General features: G+C 39.1%; 1 protein-coding gene across 1 annotated transcript in view; it reads right to left on the bottom strand.

The window, feature by feature from the left end:
* Window positions 1–624: 624 nt before the first annotated feature.
* SNX18 (sorting nexin 18) overlaps window positions 625–19,290 on the bottom strand; it is a 156,378-nt gene continuing 137,712 nt past the window's right edge. Inside the window, exon 2 of the mRNA XM_027863593.1 lies at window positions 625–692. Coding sequence (XP_027719394.1) covers window positions 625–692 — 68 coding nt within the window. The remainder of the gene's footprint in view (window positions 693–19,290) is intronic.

Below are 19,290 nucleotides of genomic sequence, written 5' to 3' on the forward strand. Positions count from 1 at the left end.
GAATTTGGAACTAAAAACTTTAAATAAAAATGTTTAAAAAACATTTTTAAGTGTTAGTCACTCTTCTCACGAAGTGATCATTTCTACCATCTCCCAAAGCCTCCCTCCAGCTTTCTCTCTTGGGATGTTAGATGGACAATTCTTAATTACTCATTCCACTCCCCAAGAGCGATGGAAAAGATCAAAGGAAGAATTTTCATGTCTGGGATCTACCTAGAGCTGATTCTATAAGCCAGGAAGAAAGGGAGAGGGGGTGTGAAAGGAGGTAGAGTATCTCACGGCCTTCCCACCAAGCAGAAGATTTCATGGTAGCTGCCAGTCAAGTTCTATACCAGTTCTGTTCTCTGCCATGTTGTTTGTACCCCTCTCCTCAGCTTCCTTGGTCGTTGATCCTAGTCACAACAGTGCCACAGGAGCAATAGCCATTGTCCAGGGGTGGCTGGCCACATGGCCCCTGGCCATTCTCCCATCTCCTTCCTAATGACCACAAAAGTAATAGCTGATATGGAAGACGAATTGAAATCTCAACAGGAAATGGGAGGAAGAAGAAAGTATATAATCTGGTGCTCCCATATACCACCATTATTATGATTCTATCCTTTCCCATGACTTATGTGCTAGTGCTCAAATTTTGTCTCCTCTTCTCCATCCTCTCATGAAATTCCGCCAGGAGAATATGCACTTCTCCTGTCCTGGGACTGGGGCAACTATGTGGTGCAGTGGATAAAAGCATTGGGCCTGAAGTCAGGAAGACTCATCTTCTTGAGTTCAAATGTGGTCTTAGACATGTACTAGCTGTGTGATCCTGAGCGAGTCACTTAACCCTGTTTGCCTCAATTTCTGCATCTGTAAAATGAGCTGTAGAAGGAAATGGAAAACCATTCCAGTATCTCTGCCAAGAAAACCTCAAAAGGGTTCACAAAAAGTCAGACACAATTGAAACAAATGAACAACAACAACCAGTCCTGGGAAGCAGAAAAAAATGGAGATAATTGGAAAGCAGATTCCTGATGACAAGGGAGTCACCCTCATTCTCTTTAAATCATCGCAATTTTCTTCTAGAGTCAAGGAAAAAATAATAATAATTCAAATAGAAGAAAGGACAACAAATAGACCCCCAGTACAAATGTTTGCTTTTATGACTATCAGAAAGCTCTCTAACACCTAATGAAGTTGCTTTCATAGAATTGTTAGGCCAGTTTCCCTGCTTCTCATAGAAACAAGATAAAACTGTTAGAGCTGGAAGTGATAAAGAGACCATCTAGTCCAGGAGTTCTGATCTGGGGTCTGTGAATGGGTTATAGACAGGTAGGTAGATAGATATAGATATATACACACACTATATATACATTTATACATATATGTAACTATATTTCAATACAATTGTTTTTCCTTGTAATCTTGTTTTTTTTTTATTTTATCCATTTAAAAACGTTATTCTGATGAGTCTATAGCCTTTAGCAGACTGGCAAAGGGGTCCATGACACATTTTTTAAAAATAGCTCAAGACCTCTTGATCTAGTTTACTCTCATGATTTTTCAGATGTGAATTTCAGATGTGCTAAGACTAGAACCTTGGTGTCCTGACCCGAAGTCTCTCTAAGGGTAGTTTTGCTACCTCAGCTCACTAGGAGTATTGGCAGTTATTTCTACCAGTCAGATCAATGGGAGCACTCATCCTACTAGGTCTTTCCCTGTGCCTTTACCACTTTGCACCTTTCAAGATCAATGACAAAAAAAGAAAAATTTGTACATACTAGGTTTTATCCAAATAGTCAAATGCGTCTGTGATCTCATTGATTTGGGAATTCCCTGTGACCCATTCATGCCTACCCATTCTGTGAAACTTTAATTCATTGCCTCCTATAACTTTGTCACAAGGGGGCCTCCCAATGTGCTGAAATCCTTCCTCATTTTCTCCCATCATCACAAAAAAAAACCAGTTGGGTACTCTGGCCATCATCTCTCTATCATATCATGCCCTCACCATGTAATCAATCATTCTTCTCTCTATCATACAAATCTTTGGGGACATTCTTTACCCCTGTTTTTATTGAATTCCTCATTGATTTTACATATATTCATGCATACACACACACATACTTTTACATATAGACACATATACACACACACATACAGTTTGTATGCCTGAGATAAAACAAGTTAATAGCAACACTCCCAACATATACATTCCTAGCCTATGATTCTTTCCATTCCTTGCTCCTCTCATTGATAGACAGAACCAGAGTCGAGAATGTCAGCTTCCTTCACTCACAGCTAGGAATAGGCAGAACAATTATTTAGAGCTTTTGCACTTATGACAAAAAAAAACCCATAATAGATCAGCATCTGTTAATGTGATGAAGAAAGCTGTGTTGGTCTCTCCTGAAGATGCCAGGGGCTCTGTAAGCAGGATAACGCTGGGAATGGCTTTGCTTCCTGAAGACTACTATTCTATGCCCCGATACGTCTCTCTCTCGTGCTTCAGACACCTCTTGAATTTCTGTTCCCTTAATGTTAAGCAAGACTGAGAAGGTCTCTCTCTGGCCACAAGTTGTAAGATTCCTGGCTATTACATGCTGAGGCAAATGGAAAGGAAAAAAGTCACAAGCTACCATAAGCAGAGCACCATTATCACAATCTTTTTGCCCATTTTCAGGTTCAATCTTTCAGCTTTCTTCAATGCTCACAATGAAGGGGCATGCCCTCTGCTCACCACCACACCCTGTCCACTCTGTCCCCATACCTGTAAGAATGGAGCACAGATTCGGTATGTTTGTACACACACACACACACACACACACACACACACACACACACACACACATCTGTTCCACATTCTCTTACCTGTTCTATCCTGCAGGTAAAGTTCCTAGGACCTGCTCTAGTTCAGAGGACTCAAACTTGTACCCAACCAGGGCAAAACCCCCCAGCAAAGACTGAACCAGATGAAAATGTAATTGGGAAATGTTTAACAAAATAAATAAAAATACAATACATCATAGTTAATGTTAATTTGTATTTTTATAAGTTAATATATGACCCAGGGATCCATTTCTTTTTGAGTTTGATACCACTGCCCTAGCTCATCTTATGACCTGTGGTTTAAGGGGCCCTCTCCCAAAGGAGGAGCCACAAAGAGGCCAGGTCCATCCCTGGGGTGATCAGCTTTTTCTTACACTCTCTGAATCATTGTGCCCTCACCACGGAGCATGACTGGGGAAAATCTCTAAAACAAAGTATACCCATGGCTCACATGGAGGGCCTCACCAAAAGAGATCAAGAGAGTCCCTTTTAGCAAAAGTATATACTATACAAAGTAGATATCAGGTATAAGACAGCTATTTATTGCCTGTATTGCAAAATAAATGCTTAAAACACAAGGAACAAATACTTAAAATGTAAAATAATAATCTAACACACCTACTATACTCTCCCTAAAGGCAAAGATTGTTTCATTCAGGACTTAGGAACAGATATTTCAGATTTGTGCTATCTGAGCAGCTCAAAAAGTTTCTCTTCTTTTCAGACAGACATAATTCTTTAGTCCCTTTGGGTTTAGGATGATCTTCTTGCTGTTCGTCCTCTCTGAGAAAGGTGCAGCTACCCTTTGGGTAGCAAGTAGAAACCAGAAACTCTCAAACTCATGAAATATCTCTGGACCATCAGTTTTTCAGAACTGCTATTTTATCTGTACTCAGGGAAGCATGAAGCAAAAGAGACAAGAACCAGTCTCAGACTCACCTAGACAAAGACTAGTTCTTCCTGGGATGTGCTTGTCATTGCTATTACTGCTAGGAGTTTAGGGGTGAATTGGTGGGAAGGGAAGGTGGAACTTCCTAGTGGTTCAAGGGAGAGCTGGCAGAATCCAAAAGTAATGCACTCAAAAGGGAGAGAAGATAGATCTTTTCTATGGCTTCTGTAGCTGTAGGGAGAGCTAGGCAGCACAGTGGATAGAGCACTGGACTAGGAATCAGGAACACTCATCTTCATGAGTTAAAATCCAGCCTCAGACACTTACTAGCTGTGTGACCCTGGGCAAGTCACTTTACCTTGTTTGCCTCAGTTCCCTTATCTTCCAAATGAGCTGGAGAAGGAAATAGCAAACCACTCCAGTATTTCTGCCAGGAAAACCCCAAATGGGGTCATGAAGAGCTGGACCCAACTGAAAAACGGCTGAACAACAGCTCCCCTAATTATGTGATTAATCCTCCTCTGTGCACCCTAGCTATAGGAATAATGATCATATCAGCAAATTAAATGCAAGTCCCTCAGGAAGAGGCCAATGCACATGTCCATCTTGTGGAACCAGTTCATGTGTTTCACAGAAAGGGGCCAGGGCACGTCTGTCCCCACATATCACCCATTTTACAACCCCAGTCAACCTTGCCTATTTTGGATGAGGAAAATATTTCTATCTCTTCTTGCATTATACTCTCTTCCTTTCTGGCCTTTCAGTAAGGCCTTTAAGGGTCAATTATGATCTTCCTCTAGGGATTGTCTTATTCTATTTATCTCCCTCTTCTTTCTTGGTCCATTCTATTATGAGGCTTATTCTATTTCAGTTATTCTTCATCTAGGATGTTTGTATCAGATGTCTTGGTTTAATTTCTTTTGCCTGTAGCCTGTTTCTTAAAAATTTCTCCTAGCAGAGCATTAATACCCTCTGGTTGCAATTTTTCTTCTCTTTGGCTGCCCATTCCTTCCTTATCCATGTTGGACTTTCCCCATTATCCCAGAATCCCAGAGTCTGAGAGTTGGAAGGAAGCTCAGCTCCCATCTAGAGAACCCAGACATGAAGGAATCTCCACTATGACACCCTCAGTAAGTGATTATCTAGCTACTGCTTAAATGCCTACAAGAAGGGGGAACCTGTCACCTCTCAAGGTGGCCCATTTCACTTTTGAACCATTGAATTGTTAGTAAGTTTTTCCTGATATAATCCTAAATTTGTTTCTTTGCCATTTATGTGCACTGTCCCTAGTTTTGCCCACTGAAGCCAAAGAAAACACGTCTAATCTCGCCTCCATGAGATGGCACTTCCAATACTTGAAAACAGTCATTATGTCCCCCACCTCCCCAGTCTTCTCCAGGCTATACATTCCCACTTCCTTCTGCCAATCTTGGTATGGCACACAGGTGACGCAGTGGATAGACCATACCCCCAGACCTGGAGTCAGAAAGACCCCAGGGGTCTATGAATGGTTGCCTTGGGAAAAGCATGTCAGAAGTAAACATGCCTACTGAGGCAGGTAGGTAGGTGGCACTGGGCCAAAGTTGGGAAGACCTGAGTTCAAATCTGGCCCCAGATGCTTACTAGCTATGTGACCCTGGGCAAGTCACTTAGCCTCTGTTTGCCTCAGTTTCCTCATCTGTAAAATGGGGCTAACAATAGCACCTGCCTTCCAGGGTTGTTGTGAGGATCAAAAGAGATAATAATAAAAATATAGTGCCTGGCACACACTACATGTTGTATTAATGTTAGCTTTTATTATTATTGTTGTTGTTGTTGTTGTTGTTGTTGTTACATGGCATGGATTCAAGGCCATTCATCAAGGCACAGATTTTCAACGTCCTTCTTAAGCTGTGCTGCACAGAGCTGAACCCAACACTCTAGATGAGGTCTGGGAAGAGCAGAGCACAGTAAAACTATCACCTCACTGTCCCTAGATGGCATGCCTCTTTTAATGCAGAGCCAAATCGAGCTAGCTCTTTTGGCTGCCACATCACACTGCTGACTTATGTCGAGCTTGCAACCCACTAAAACCCCCAGATCTTTTTCAAGACAACTGCTGTCAAGCCACTCCTCCCCTATCTTATAAATGTGAAGTTTATTTTTTGTATGTAAGACTTCACATTTATCCCTAGTGAGATGATTCTGACTCTGTCACCCAGCTTGCTAGCTCTCTCTCCTACATTTGTACCATCTGCAAATTTGAAGAGCGTGCCATCTGTCCCTTTATCAAGTCATTGATAAAAATATTGAGTAGCACAGAGCGAAGTATAGATCCCTGGGGACTCCACTGGAGACCTCTTACCGTGTTGACATTGAACCACTCTGAGTCCTGCCATCCAATCAGGTCTGACTCCATCTGGTTATGTCATTATCTAATCCATATCTGTCAATCATCTCCACAAGAACAGGATGAGATATTTTACCAAAAGTTTTGCTGAAATTTAAATCGACTATATCTATAACATTCCCTTCATCAACTAGTTTAATAATCCCATCAAAAAAGGAAGAGAGATGAGCTCTTGATGGAGCAGTGCTGATTCTTATCAGTGCTTTTCTTTCTATTTACTTGCTAACCAGCTCTTTAATCAGGGGTGGAGAACCTGCAGCCACATGTGGCCCCTTAGGTCCTCAAGTGCAGCCCTTTGACTGAATCCAAATTTCACAGAACAAATTGCCTTCATAAAAGGATTTGTTCTATAAAACTTAGACTCAGTCAAAAGGCTGCATCTAAGGATCCAGAAGGCCATGTGTGACCTTGAGGCTGCAGGTTCCCCACACCTATCTTTAATGATTCATTCTAGAATTTTCCCAGTAATCAAAGTTAGGATCACTGGCCTGTAGTTTGCAGATTGTGTTTTTCCTTTTTCCTTTTTTTTTTTTTTTGAAAAACAGGACATTTTTCCTTTTCCCATCTTTTGGTACCTCTCTCCTACCATACAGCTCTTACTAATATTGAGTGTATTAGTGCCTCAGTACATGGCACATGGTGTGATTGGAAGAATCCGAGGACTTGAGTTTGAAATTAAGTTCTGCCAGTTATTGATTGTGTGACTTAATCTCTTTAGTACTCAGTACTCTCACACTGATGTCTTGGGCATTAAAATTTTACTCAAGACTTTGGAAAGAACAGAATATATAATGGGGAAAGAAGAGACCTTGGTCAAGGAATAATCAAGAAAATCTTCTAAATGAGAACTAGCAAGGGAGTGGGAGCGAACAACACACTATTTCCAAACTAAAATGCCATTCTCTTAACCCTCAACAATTCACAGCTTGGGCAAGAAAGCCTGAAGTCCTTTCGAGCCAGGACCTGACTTGCCATATTAATGATAATTTTCCAGTATATTGGGGAAAACTTCCTCTGCCAGCAGGAATAACGTTGAGAATTCTTCAGCAGTGAAAAGAGTACTCTAGGACTCTTCAGAGAATGGGAAAAACCATCCAACAAATAAGACTTGGACAGGAAAAATAGAAACAATTTCTCTTTGGGCTAGCCCTCCACCTCAAGGGGATGGATTAATGTAAAAAAAATTTATTCTGCCTCTTACTTTACCATTTATTCCTAAAAAAAAAAAATCTGACTGCATGCCTTTAAAGGAAAAGAACATTTCAATCTCATATGTGACTTCTCTCTTTTCCTTTCTAATTATTTTATGGGATCATTAATTTAGAGTTGGAAGGGACCTTCAAGAACATCAAGTTCAACCCTTTCATTTCACAATTGAGGAAACTGAGGCTGAGAGAGGTTAATGACTTGATCAGGGTCACATAGCTCATCAGTATCTAAGGCAGAATTTGAACTCAGGTCTTCCTGGCTCCAAGACTAGAATTATATCGATTGTGCCATCTATCTGCCTTTCTTTAGTCATGCTTGAGTGATTCTACCCATTTTCCTTCCTTCTACAGTACTTTCCTTCTATTGCATGCATTTTGAGGTCAAGAACTATGACAATATATAAATAGATAATGAATAGAATGTGACAGATATCCTACTATCTTATGTGTTTTTATAAAATTAAACCAATTTGAAACCTTTTCTATAGTTTTATCTGTCCATGAAAGAGCAACACTAAGGGGAAAACAACATATTTTAACAATGACTTGAAATGAATTAGACCCTTATTACCCAATCCAATACAACAAGCATTCATTAGGTACCTATAATATTCTAGGTACAGTTTGAGACACTGGTGATATACAGGTGAAAACAAAACAATTTAGGAACTTATATTCTGTTCTTCTTGTTGTTGTTGAGTTGTTTCAGGTCACATCTGTCTCTTCATGACCCCACTTGAGATTTTCTAGGCAAAGACATTAGAGTGGTTTACCATTTCCTTCTCCAAATCATTAGACAGATGAGGAAACTAAGGCAAACAGGGTTAAATGACTTAGCCAGGGTCACACAGCTAGTAAGTGTCTGAGACCAGATTTGAACTCAGGAAGGTGAGTCTTCCTGACTCCTGGCCTGGCATTTAATGCACTGGTCCACCTAGCTTCCCTCTGCTAGAGGAATAAACCACAAACACAGATAATCAAATACCAGGTTATTTGAGGAAGGAGAAAATACTAACTGTGAGAAGTGGCAAAGGCATAGTAAGTTGTGAATTGAGCCACGATACCTTGAAGAAAGTGATTTATTTTAAGAGGCAGAAGTAAGGAGGTGAAGCTACTTTTGAGGTCAACAAGGTTTCTGAATGAAGGAAATGAGGATAACAAATATAGCATCCTGGGCTGGCAGGTGGTTGTAGCAGAATCAGCCAACTATCTACCCCTTTCTCTACCCCACACATACTAGATAACTGTGTACAATATAGGTCACTGTATATGGCTCCCCACCATTTAACACAGTGCTTGGCACACAGCATTTAATAAATGCTTGTTTGTTCATTCATGAATTTCTAGATCAAGTCACATCTCGACTATCAAACTATTGAACAGTGCAGTGAGTATCAGATTCCACAGTGTTTAATTGATTCCAAAAAGCATTTGACTCAATGGGAGTAAATAGAGTTTTAAAGGCTCTTCACCAACAAAGTGCCTCCAATAATGGATAAGATCGTAGCTCCAAGATATATTCAACCACAGAGTCAACCTTATTCAATGATCCTCTGATTATCAATATCCAAGAAGATATAAAATGGGGAAATAAATGCTTACTAAAGATATTCATCAATATTAAAATATTTTCCACTAAGTTGAGATGGAAGAATTCCCTATTGATACTGAAGTTCTTTAAATGCTCCTGATAAAGTGTTTCTTACACTGATGCCTAGAACACTACAAGATCTCATTAATGAGATCTTCAGTTGCTCAAAAGAGATCCACTTACTAATCCACACAGGAAAAATTAAATGATTGTGGAGCACTGTGGTATTGATTATAACTTAAAGTTTGATGGGCAGACCCATCAATACATAAATATGTTGGCTGTGTCTTAGATAAGCACTGAAAATGAGAAATAAGCTAAATCTACAATTGAACAGGAGGAAGAAATCTGTTTGACTCATATTTGGGAAATTATTAAAAACTTTCAGTGACCCCAGTCTACTACCTGCCTCAAAAGCCAATTTTTAAAGCAATAATATTCATCTAGCAATACTATGTATTTGTAAAACATGGAATACTAAAGTCTTTGATGAACCAAATTTGAAGGTGACCCATAAAAGTTGGACAATAAAGATATAAATGGTCAGAATAATTAAGCCACAGGATATCATCAATGACACACTGAATGTAAGAAGTGAGAAATATAATCTAGGAACTACATTGTAAGAAATGGAAGTTACATAGCAAAAATGAGGAAGAATATATACATAAACATGAGTGCCATACTCATCCCACCAAACTATTAAAGCCCTAGCAGAAGGTCTCCAACATGCTAGGTAAAACCTTCAGATAAGATTTATTGAAAGACATCTGTGAGAATTACACAGATGAGAAGGTTCACAATATGAACAGGTAGAGGATATGTAGAACCATAGTTTCATTGAAGTATATCAATTTCTGAAAAAAAAATTAAGCTTTTATTAACTGAATCATTCTTAAACACAAATTACATTTTTTAAAAGTCCTTTCAGATTTCCTTTGGATTTAGGAGATTAGCTGGTCAATTAATAAATGAGCTTGAGGGGCAGCTAGGTGGCACAGTGGATAGAGCACTGGCCCTGAAGTCAGGAGGACCTGAGTTTAAATCCGGCCTCAAACCAAACACTTGACACTTACTAGCTGTGTGACCCAGGGCAAGTCACTTAACCCCAATTGCCTCACTAAAATAAATAAATAAATAAATAAATGAGCTTGTTTCTATATACGGACCTTAATATATAAACTTTTTTTACTCAGGTCACCTAACTAGGAATTTCAAACTGCAGATTTGACCTAAGTGGTTTTTTTTTTTTTTTTTATTGCTGGCTGGGTGCAGCTGTGGGTAAAACTCACAAAAGAGATAAAATAGTCCTGAGTTTATAGGGTAGATGCACAAGAAAAACTGTGACCACTCTCCTGCCTCATACCAGTTGCAATTCAGTGGAAAACCAGAAGGTGGAAACAGCTCATCAAGAGATGGGGAAATGGCAGCACAAAGGAGAAAAGAGTTCAGCAGATGATGCCAGACCTTTTAAGATCTAGAAAAGGAAACAACCCAATTGAAGACATCAACAGACTGGTAGATGACAGCAACAGCTCTATCCATAAAGTAGCAAAGAACAACTCTGTATAAAAAGGGGGGGGGGGCTTCCAAATGGGATATAGTCCTAAGACAATGAGTTAACCTTGTTACACCTATTCCACATATGTGTTCCCTCATTCACTGATGGAGTGGGAATATATGGAAGAATGTGTTCTTTTTTTTGTATGAGGAGGTTTTCCTTGTTATTAATTTACTATTTTGTTTTTTAATTGAATGACTTTTGCTTTTAATTAATGTGTCCTCTGGTTTAGTCTGGTAGAAGAGTAACATCATTGTGGACTTATAAGTTTTTTTAAATAGACTTTAAATAAACTCTTACCCAAGGATGCTTTGACCCTGGTATAGCTCCTGTAGGGGCTTATATTTGAGAACTATAGCAATAAGAGCTTATGTTTACATTGCATTTTAAGGTCTATAATGCACTTTCCTTACATCAACTTTGTGATGTTTCTATATTCTACAGATGAAGAATCTCGGACTCCCAGACGTTAGGTGACTAAGACATTCATGGTCACATATCTAATAAATGTGAAAGCTGAGATTCAAACCCAGGCCTCCGCCTTGATTAAATGATAGGATTGCCAAATTTCTTATGAGCTCTCTCTTATATGCCTCTGGGGAATGGGGTAAGAGTTACCATTTGAAGATCAAGGACAGCCTTCTCTACCCTTTCTCTCCAGCAGGCCCAGCACACTTAAGCAGCACAAATCCCATCGGTATAATACTTTCCCTCTAAAACTAATCATCTAAAGGGCTGACCCAGACATTGTCCCAAGGCTAGTTCCTTTATATTGCTAAGTTGAGCTTTTATGCAGGAGACCAAACCCTGAAATGAATTCATGCAAACCCAAAGCACATCCAGAGGATAGACTGGTTTGAAAGAATTTCTTGATAGTTTAAATCTTGGAAGGTGCCCCATCTGTGGTGGAATTTCCCTTTATTTCATCATACCAAGGAAGCCTGTACATAATAGATAATTGTATTCAGTTTGGGTCATTGTTAGAAATATCAACTGATGACATTCTTCAAGAACTGAGATGGAAGCCATCCTAGGAATCAACATTGTAAGTTTTTTAGACATAAAAAAAGATTATAATCAATCCAAAGTATAAAAGTATTGAAGTGAAAATCATGTAGAGTAATGTCCTTCTAAACTCTTTGTCTCAACTGAATGCAGATAATAAGGGGGTAAAGGGAAATTTCAAAGAAAAAAATCAAAACCAGTTGGCAGGAAGCATTTCTCCGTGCAACAAATTATGTACGACCTTGTTCCCAAGGCCAAAAAATGTGGAAACTATTTAAGAATGAGTGACATTCTAAGTAGATGAAAGCAGGAAAAGGCAGATCCCCTTCCTGTGATGAATGAGCCCTACACCACCATCCTAAAGTCCTCCCACTGTCCTCCTTTGCCTCAGGCCGCATCACCAGTCTGAGTACCATTGTGTTATGTTATCTGGCATCCCCCTGCCAGCCAGACATTAAGTTAGTTAGGATTTAGAAAACCATCTTACCCAATAGGGAGATAAGAAGGGAAGGAGATAAGAAATATGAAGAGGAAGATGATAAAAAGGAGGGCACATTGCAGGAGGCAGTAGTCAGAAGCAAGACAGACTTTTGAGTAGGGACATGTTAAAGAGAGAGAAGGATAAACAGAGGAAAATGGAATGAAAGGAAATGCACAGTTGGTGAGCATAATTGAGAATGGGATGAGCTAACCTCTAGACTGGAAGGGGAGAGTAGAATGGATTGCAAACCAGAATCTAATAATATGCTGTGTACAAGAGACACACTTGGGACAGAAAGACACACACAGAGTTGAAATGAAGGGCTAGAGCTAAATCCGTCATGCTTCAGCTGAGGTGAAGAGGGCAGAGGTGGCGATCGTAATCTCAGACAAAACCAAAGCAAAAATTGAAAGAGATAATCAGGGAAACTACATTTTTCCAAAAGGTACCATAGACAATGAACTGATATAAAAAAAATTTACAGGAAATTTCTCAGATAAAGGCCTCATTTCTCAAACATATATGGAACTCAGTCAAATTTATAAAAATAATAGCCATTCCCCAAATGATAAATGGTTAAAGGATACGAACAGGCAGTTTTCAGAAGATGAAATCAAAGCTATCTATAGATATGAAAAAATGCTCTAAATCACTATTGATTAGAAAAAGACAAATTAAAACAACTCTGAGGTACCACCTTATACCTATAAAAATGATAAATGCAGGAAGGGAATGAGGGAAAATAGGTGCAATAATGAATTGTTGGTGGAGTAGAGAATTGGTCCAACCATTCTGGATCTGGAACTATGCCCAAAGAGCTATAAAACTGTGCATACCCTTTGCTCCAACAATGCTACTACTGGGTCTGTATCCCAAAAAAATCAAAGAAAAAGGAAAAAGACCTGTTTGCACAAAAATATTTATAGCAGCTCTTTTTGTGGTAGCAAAGAATTGGAATTTGAGGGGATGCTCATCAATTGGGAAATGACTGAACAAGTTGTGCATATGATTGTGATGGAATACTATTATTCTGTAAGAAATGATGAGGGGAAGAGAGTTTCAGAAAAAAAAACAACATGGCAAGACCTATGTGAACTGATGCTAAATAAAGGGAGAAGCGCTGAGAAGTCATTGTGTAAGGAATGTTGTAATGAGGGTCAACTGTGAAAGACTTGGCTACTCTGATCAATATAGTGATCCAAGACAATCACAAAGGACTCAGGATGAAAATATGCTATCTATCTCCAGAGAGAGAAGTGATGAACTCTGAGTGCAAATTGAAGTATAATTTTATTGGTTTCTTTATTTTTATTTTTTTGCTTTTTTGGCAATATAACTAATATGGAAATAGGTTTTGCATGATTTCACATGTATAATTGATATATTGTTTGCCTTCTTGGTGGGTAGGGTAAGGTTAACTCAAAATTTAAAAAAGAAAAGAATGTTAAAAATAAATAAATGATAAATATTGTAATAAAAATAACTTAGCAAAGTTTTTTTAAAAAAAAGACATTAGGGCAAGTCTGTACACCACGATGTGAACATTACATACTGATCTTATTACTGATTTAGACTTTGTTACATGGGAAGCAGAAATGTCAAGGGCACAACTGTTTAAATTGCCTTTGAACTTGCGAATCCTTTTGGAAATTGGAAGATTTTTGTCATGAAAGCTGGTAAACAGGGTAGCAGTAAACAGTACAGCAAATGACACTCACTCTGCCTGTTTATTTTAGAGGAAGTTTCCTAAGGGAAGGAATGGGCATTTCCCCATTTGTTAAATGCAGTCTAGCCTGGGAAATCAATTGCACATAGAAAGGCATTATCATTGTGTACTCTATGGGCCTTCCATTGCAAAGTCAGAGTCATTTTCCATGACTTTGTCATCAGCATTTCATGTGACTTCCTCTCCTCCCTCAGAATGCATGGATAATTCACAATTCCCTGGCTAATCTGTCCTGGATTGTAGATGAATTAATAGGCCTTCCTGTGTTGAAACTGTCCTCTGATCTTTTGTATTTCTTTCTTGGTATTCTTTGCCCTATAAGGCAAAAGCAGAGCCTGCACTTTAATGCAAATCTGAAGAAAGGCTCCTAGAATTTCACTAATAAGAAAGTTAAACCTAAATGGATAATTATAATAGATGGCTGAATGTGAGGGTTTAATACTGGACAAACAAAGCAATATCATTATCCACATTTTACTGTTATGGGAATATTTGATTCCTTTTATTACTTGGGACTCGGGGTCATGGTTCCTGCAAATTTTGGTTAACTAAAAGTCTGTCTTAATACCAACCTCACCTGACCAAAACCTGTCCCATGAGACATGAACATTTACTTACTTTCTAGAGAAACAGAAATACATTTAACATCATTAGATTTTAATTGTGTGTCTTAAAGGTCAACTTAGATTATCTTTGCTGTTGTTGTTCAGTAGCATCCCATGACCCCATTTTGGGTTTTCTTCGCAAAGATACTGGCATGGTTTGTCATTTCCTTCTCCAGTTCATTTGAAGAAATGAGGCAAATAGAGTTAAGTGACTCACTCAGGGTCACACAGCTAGTAAGTGTCTGAAGCCAGATTTCAACTCAGGAAGATGGGTCCTCCTGATTCCAGGTCTGGCACTCCATTCATGTGCCACTTAGCTACCCTTAGTTTATCTTTAACTGGGTAGTTACTTTGTAAAATATCTTGTAAAAAATACAAGCAAATATCTTGTATTTGCTCTGGTTAAAAAAAAGTTTCATTTGACGATTGTTTTGGATCTATGATCTCATCCATATCAGGAATTTCTGTCGTGGAAACTGCTTTCATTAATATAGATCAGCAAATCATCTGTAACTTATTGTCTTAGAGAGGTGCCTGGGGACACCTAGAAGTAAAGCCTGTGGTTCCATAGGTAGAATGTGTCAGAATTAGAGCTTGAAGTCAATTTTTCCTGAATCCAAGGCTATTCACTGTATCAAGCTGCCTAAAGGAAAGTCCTCAAAAATTATAGGATCACAGATTTAGAGCAAGAAGGGACTTGATTCCAACCCCTTCATTTTACAGATGAGGCACAGAGAGTTAACTGATTTGTCTAAGCTGGATTTGAACCCAGGTTCCTGACTCCCAAATCCAGTGTTGCTCCGTGCTGTCACTCAATTTGACTCATTTTCTATATGTTCACAATGTGCCTTCCTCACAATATCCCTGAAGATATCATTTTACTGTTTATGGGAATGTTTGATTCCTTTTATTATTTGGGACTCGGGGCCATTGCTCCTGTAAATTTTGGCTAACTAGAAGTCTGTCTTAATACCAACTTCACCTGACCATGAGATGTGAACATTCACTTAGAGCCTTAAACATTCCTTAGCTAAGAAGCCAGAGGAAGAATCCCAATTGTCCCTGACTCCGTGGCATCACATAAATCTTCCTCCTCAATCAGTCTATTTGTAGATCCTCTAGATGTAGTTTAATGTGTAACCTGACTTAGTTTACCCATAGAGTTTATTTGACGAGATTTGTTTCCTTAGGGAATTATGAGACTATGACCCTGTTTAAGTTTGTTCAACTTTTGTGACACTGAAGGAAGTATAGGATTATGGGTCTATCTTCTCTTTAATTTTTATGCCCTAAGGGGAACCTACAGAATTGTAATATGTAAAAGAATTATTTCTCTGTCATTCAGTTGCAATTTTGCCTATAAGAAGCCTTTCCCAAATCCTCATGGTCATTTGGGTTTTCTCTGTATCAACCTTCACTTGAGCGTAATAATAAAACCTAGATTTTTTTCTGTTTGGCAGTAGTTACCTACCACGTGGCCTCAGGGAGGAGATAGTTCTCCCATAACATTACCAGTGGGAAAACCAATAGGAAATAAAGTTAAATGACTTGCCCAAGGTTGTCACACTAGCAGTAAGTACAGTATGGCAGCAAGGACTCCAACCCCTGTGTCCTTACTCCAAAATCAGAGCTATTTTCATAATTCTACTCTACCTCCCAACATGGGACTGAAGATAGGTTTAACCCACTATGGAATCTCTAATCAGGTATCATCATTGACTCTATAGTAACACAGCAGGAATAAAGAAAAGAGCATTGGGTTTGGAGCCCCAAAAGCCTCTGTTTGAGGTTTAGCTCCACAAGTTAGTAGCTATGTGGCTGTGGGCAAATCACTTAACTTTAGCCTTATTATTGTTGTTCAGTTGTTTCAGTCTTGTCCTATTCTCGGTGACCCTATTTAAAAGGGTTTTCTTGGCAAGGATACTAGAATGGCTTGCCATTTCCTTCTCCAGCTCATTTTGCAGATGAGGAAACTGAAGCAAACAGGGTTAAGTGACTTGCCCAGGGTCACACAGCTAGTGTCTGAGGCCACATTTGAACTCAGAAAGATGAGTCTTCCTGACTCCAGGCCCAGCACTCTATCCACTGCGCCACTTAGCTGCCCCTTATTTCAAGGTAGGTAGTCCAGATATTATGATACCCATTTTATCATTAAGGAAATTGGAGGCCTTGAGAGTTTATGTGGCTTGTTCAAGGTTATATCGGTAATAAGTAGAAGAGCTGGTATTTGAACCCAGGTCTTATAACTCCAGGTAAAGCAATCTTTCAACTATACTATAGTCATAAGAAGTACTGTCACTTAGCTTACTTTCACCTTCCTCAAAGCATCAAGTTCAGTCTGGAGTACTCAGAATAGTTTAAATGCCTTGGCAAATTGAAGAGTGAATATTGGGTAGAGAAGAGGTGGATACTAAGCAAATGAGAAGCTGTCCTCATGGAGATGTTATTATTGTTTTGTTCGGTCATTTTCAGTCATGGCCAACTCTCCGTGACTCCATTTGGGGTTTTCTCAGCCAAGACATCAGAGTAGTTTGCCATTTCCTTCTCTAGATCATATTACAGATGAGGAAACTGAGGCAAACAGATTTAAGTGACTTGCCCAGGGTCACAAAACTAGGCCAGATTTGAACTCAAAAAGATGCATCTTCCTGATTTTCAGCCCAACGCTCTATCCACTGAGTCACCTGGCTGCCCAGGTAATTTAAGTAGGCAGATTCTATAATGTATCAAAGAGACTTGGTGGGATGAGACCCATGACTGGAATTTGACTACCCAAGGGTGTACATTATTAAAAAAAAAACAGATTCAACAAAAGAGATGTTAGAGTCATACTGTACATTGAGAAAATACATTCATATGAAAAAATCCATGAACCTGAGAGAGGTGAGGTAGAAGGTAACTGGATGAGGAGTAGAGAGACAAACAAAAGAGCTGATATTGTGGTAGGAGTATAATACAGACCACCCAGCCAAAAGGAGGTAATACATTCAGGAAACAGATCACAAAACTGCCACAGAAGCATGATGTGATTGGGTACTTTATCTGTCCTGCCATCTGAAGAAGCAAACCCTGCTAAAAGCACAGTGGCCAAGTACTTCTTGATTTCACTTAATGATAATTTCATTCTTCAAAAGGCAGAAACTCTATTTTGTAGCTGATTCTGGTCAAGGAGAAGGAACTGATTGCTAAGGTAGAAATTGTAGGAAACCCACAGAGGAAGTGAGCAGGTCGTTTCTATCTTAGAAGCTGGGTGACATAAGGAAGGGAAAGTCAGGCAGAGTCTGACATACATCTCGGATTTTGAGAGGACAGAGTTTTCATTGAGTTCAGAGAAAGGGAAGGTAGCACCTCCTGGCCCAATAATTTATAAGGAAGTAAGACAGAGAAGGATGGCACCCTCAAGAGCAAAATTCTGACACCATGAATACAAATGATAAAGAAAAGGGTAAAGGATCTTGTTGTTGTTGTTTATCCTTAATTCTCGAAAAGGACCAATGACATCAGGAGGGTGATGTCTTGACTTGCAAGTGAATTGGATTTAAGTGAGGCAGGGCTGTGCATCAACCTCACTCTGTCCTCCAGAGACATCGGGGTCCAGTGGTAAGACATAGGTCAGGACAACTAGCAATGACCCTGGATGCACTGGGAGACTTTGGCTTTTTTAAGCTAAGGTCTTTCCCAGGTCTCAGCTTGTCTGAGGCAACACCCATTCAGTAATCTTACCGAGCCTTTAGAGGATCTAAACGGACCAATGCGGATGCACAGGAAACTCACTGAGCAACTTGGGTTTTACAAGACATGTACAGAAGACAGAAGAAAGGGAAAATGACTGAAAATGAATTCAAGAGTGGTATTGTCCTGTAAGAATAGCGGCAAGGGCAGTAATGCTCAGAATGAACTTGGGTGCTGTCACACACTAAAAAACACCTAAAGATCTTGCTAAACCACTGGTGCATCTTTTTAAGTCATATTGGAGATGTAAAGAAAAGCAAAAAGGGAATAAGATCATGGTTTGAGGTGTTGGTGTGATAAAAGCAGATGATGGATAAGAGGTAAAATAACCCAAATTTTATTTTGTTTTGTTTTCTCCATCAAGGGAAACATTTTTCTCCTTGTTTTACTTACTGAGAAAAAGAGTTTGGCTCAATAAAAGGAAAAATTCTCTCAATCAGTTTTCCCCAAGTGGAAAGGGCTGCCTCAGAAGGCAGTGGATTTCCCATCACTAAAGGTCTTCTGAGAGGACTACTTGATAAATAGATGCCCAGGGTGCTATGGATGGGATTCTCACTCTTACATGAGATAAATTCTGAGGGTCTTTAGACTTCTGAGGTTCTTTGGTCACTATGTGTACATGTATTTTATACTCTTATGTATAGGGCTAAAAATAATGACTAGATATCAACCCAGATCAACCCAACAGATATTCTTTTGGGGTCAAGTTAGCAGGGATGGGACTAGAATTATGATCAAAGTTATTTATAATTCATTTTTACTGTATTTACTTGGCTAATTTGGATTCAGTTAAAACTCTGTTTAAATGAATCATTTTAAGGGTCAATTACAAATTCTTTCTCAGAAGTGAAAAGTTAATTCTTTTACAACATAGGATGACTAGACTATGCAGACTATGTCTACGTAATAAAAAACATTTTCCATGTATGTTTCCAAAGAGTTTTCTTTACACGATTGCCCAGTTTAATTCTCACAACCATCCCTCTGATGTAGTTAATGCAAGGATGTTATCCCTTTGTGATAGTTCAGGAAAACAAGTGACTCAGTGAGTAACTGGTGGAGCTGGGACATGAGTCTAAGCCTTTGGCTTAAACATCTTATATTTTTCTCACACTGATGCAATGAGAACTAATGGTTCCAGAATAAGCCAGTAAGTTTTGCAATCTAAAAGAGATTGTTCTGCACTAATTAGGACTTGGGAGGATACCGGGTACAGTGGAAATGTCATGTCTCTGGAGTCAAAGGACCTGAATTCCATTCTGATGCTCACCCATTACCTGGGTAACCTTTATCAAGTC

This window comes from Vombatus ursinus, unplaced genomic scaffold (assembly GCF_900497805.2).
Source record: "Vombatus ursinus unplaced genomic scaffold, bare-nosed wombat genome assembly UNPS02014772.1, whole genome shotgun sequence".
NCBI lineage: Eukaryota > Metazoa > Chordata > Mammalia > Diprotodontia > Vombatidae > Vombatus > Vombatus ursinus.